General features: G+C 58.9%; 2 protein-coding genes across 2 annotated transcripts in view; one reads left to right on the top strand and one right to left on the bottom strand.

Moving 5' to 3' along the window:
• The window catches only part of EMH_0018870 (MIZ zinc finger protein, putative), a gene marked incomplete at both ends in the record, with an annotated part of 6185 nt that extends 6085 nt beyond the window's left edge, over positions 1 to 100 (bottom strand). Inside the window, 1 exon segment of the mRNA XM_013501238.1 lies at positions 96 to 100. Coding sequence (XP_013356692.1) covers positions 96 to 100 — 5 coding nt within the window.
• A 352-nt stretch (positions 101 to 452) lies between these two features.
• The window catches only part of EMH_0018860 (uncharacterized protein), a gene marked incomplete at both ends in the record, with an annotated part of 7749 nt that continues 5806 nt past the window's right edge, over positions 453 to 2395 (top strand). Inside the window, one exon of the mRNA XM_013501237.1 lies at positions 453 to 2395. Within this exon, the coding sequence (XP_013356691.1) occupies positions 453 to 2395 (1943 nt within the window).

Genomic DNA, 2395 nt, shown 5'->3' with positions numbered 1-2395 from the left:
TTTAAACAAACAAAAGATAACGAAGAGGCGACTAAGCTGCACTCAGCTGGTTTGTTCTTCTTGCTGCTGCTGCTGCTGCTGCTGCTGCTGCTGACTTCATGGGGAGGGAAACAGCAGCATATTTGCCATACACTGCGGGCTTTGATCCGGCCAGCAGCAACAACTGCAGCAGCAGCAGCAGCAGCAGCAGCAGCAGCAGCAATACCAATGGCCCTCCAGCTGTAGATACACCTCACAGCAGCGGTGGGGCCCCCCTCACCTTCTGCGCCCTTTAGGCTGCTGCACTTTTCTAGATTCAGCTTCTTCTTTAAGCCCGCAGCAGCAGCAGCAGCAGCAGCAGCAGCAGCAGTATCAACTGCAGCAGCAGCAGCAGCAGCAGCAGCAACAGCGCTGCAGCAGCAGCAACAGCAGCAACTTCAGCTGTTCTTAAGGCCCCACAGCAGCCCTGTCAAATGACAGATGGCATAGACAACCCCCCAGCGTCTGCTGCTGCTGCTGCAGCACCAGAAACAGCAGCAGCAGCAGCAGCAGCAGCAGTAGAACTAGCAGCAGCAGCAGGAGCAGCAGCTACAGAAGTAGTTGCTGCTGCTGCTGCTGCAGCAGTAGAAGAAAAGGATTTGAATTTCGAGTCATCTGCTGCAGCAGCAGAACCCCGGACCAACCCCAGCTCGGAGCAACCGCAGCAGCAGCAGCAGCAGCAGCAGCAGCAGCAGCAGCAACAGCAGCAGCAGCAGCAGCAGCAGAAAAAATCAAGTGCGGGCTCAGACCGCGAGCTGCTGCGGCTGCTGACGGGTCAGGGCAACTCCCTCGATGAGCTTTGCTTGGCTTTCTCAGGGGGCCGCAGCAAACGCCCGCGTACAGCAGCAGCAGCAGCAGCAGCAGCAGCAGCAGCAGCAACGCCAGCTGCTGCTGTTGCTGCTGCTGATACTGCTGCTGCTGCTGCTGCTGAGAAAGAGAGAAGCAGCAGCAGCAGCAGCAGCAGCAGCGGGAAGAAGAGAAAAACCGCCGCACAGCCAGCGAAGGCCAAAACCCCCCAAGAGGCAGCAGCAGGTGCAGCAGCAGCAGCAGCAGCAGCAGCAGCAACAGCAACAACAACACCAGCAGCAGATCCAACACCATCAAAAGCAGCAGCAGCAGCAGCAGCAGCAGCAGGTCCATCTGACAGAAAAAAGGAGAGAGCAGCACCCTCTGCAGCAGCACCCACAACACCACCAACAGCAGCAGCAGCAGCAGCAGCAGCAGCAGCACCTGCTGCTGCTGCTGCTGCTGCATGCAAGAGAGAAGATGAAGGGGACCTGCTGCTGACTGTCTGCCCGCGGGAGCTGAGGAGCCTCGCCACCTCAGCAGAGCTGCTGCAGGCCTTCGCTGGCGGCCGCAGCAGCAGGCGCAGCACTGCATGCAGCAGCAGCAGCAGCAGCAGCAGCAGCAGCAGCAGCGGCAGCAGCAGTAGTAGTAGTAGCAGCAAGGACGGCAGCAGTAATAGCAGCAGCAGCAGCAGCAAGAGAAGCAGCAGCAAAAGCAACGATAGCAGCAAACGGACGCATGCAGCCAAGACAACTGCTGCGAGCACTGCTGCGGAAGCTACCAAGAGGAAGCAGCAGCAGCAGCAGCAGCAGCAGCAGCAGCAGCGAGAGAAGCAGCGGCAGAAGACGCCCAAGCAGCAGCAGCAAAATGATACACAGCAAAAGAAGAAAGTGCAGCAGCAGCAAAGGCAGCAGCAACACGAAAACAGCCGCCTCAAGAGACCCAAGACTGAGCAGCAGCAGCAGCAGCAGCACCAGCAGCAGCAGCAGCAGCAGCAGCGGGGAACAAAAGAGAAGGAAGACAAGCAGCAGCAGCAGCAGCAGCAGCAGCAGCAGCAAGAGGAACAGAAGCAAGGCAAGAGTAAGACAAGCGAACGGAAGCAGAAGCAACCGAAGCAGGAGCAGCAGCAAAGCAGCCAGCAGCAGCAGCAGCAGCAACAGCAGCAACAGCAGCAACAGCAGCAACAGCAGCAGCAGCAGCAGCAGATAGGCGATAAGAAGAAGCTGCAGGAGGGCGTCAAGCAGCAGCGGGAAGACAGCAGCGGCGACGGAGGTGCAACAGCAGCAGCAGCAGCAGAAGCAGCTAGCACTGCTGCTGCTGCTGCTGCTGCTGCTGCTGCTGCATGCAAAAGAGGCACAGAGAGGAAGCATACGCCGCTCGCAGGCAGCAGCAAGGACAGCAGCAAAACGGAAATAGAATGCAGCAGGAGCAGCAGCAAGAGCAGCAGCAGCAGCAGCAACAAGAAGAGCAGCAGCAGCAGCAGCAACAAGAGCAGCAGCAGCAGCAGCAACAAGAGCAGCAGCAGCAGCAGGAGCGCTCGCAGTGATATCGGCGGAAGCAACGGCAGCGGCAGCGACAGCAAGAGCAGCCG

The sequence above is a fragment of the Eimeria mitis genome, genomic scaffold, assembly GCF_000499745.2.
Source record: "Eimeria mitis Houghton genomic scaffold, Emh_scaff655, whole genome shotgun sequence".
NCBI lineage: Eukaryota > Apicomplexa > Conoidasida > Eucoccidiorida > Eimeriidae > Eimeria > Eimeria mitis.
The sequence above is the reverse complement of the archived record's forward strand: the minus strand, read 5'-3'. Positions and strand labels throughout refer to the sequence as shown.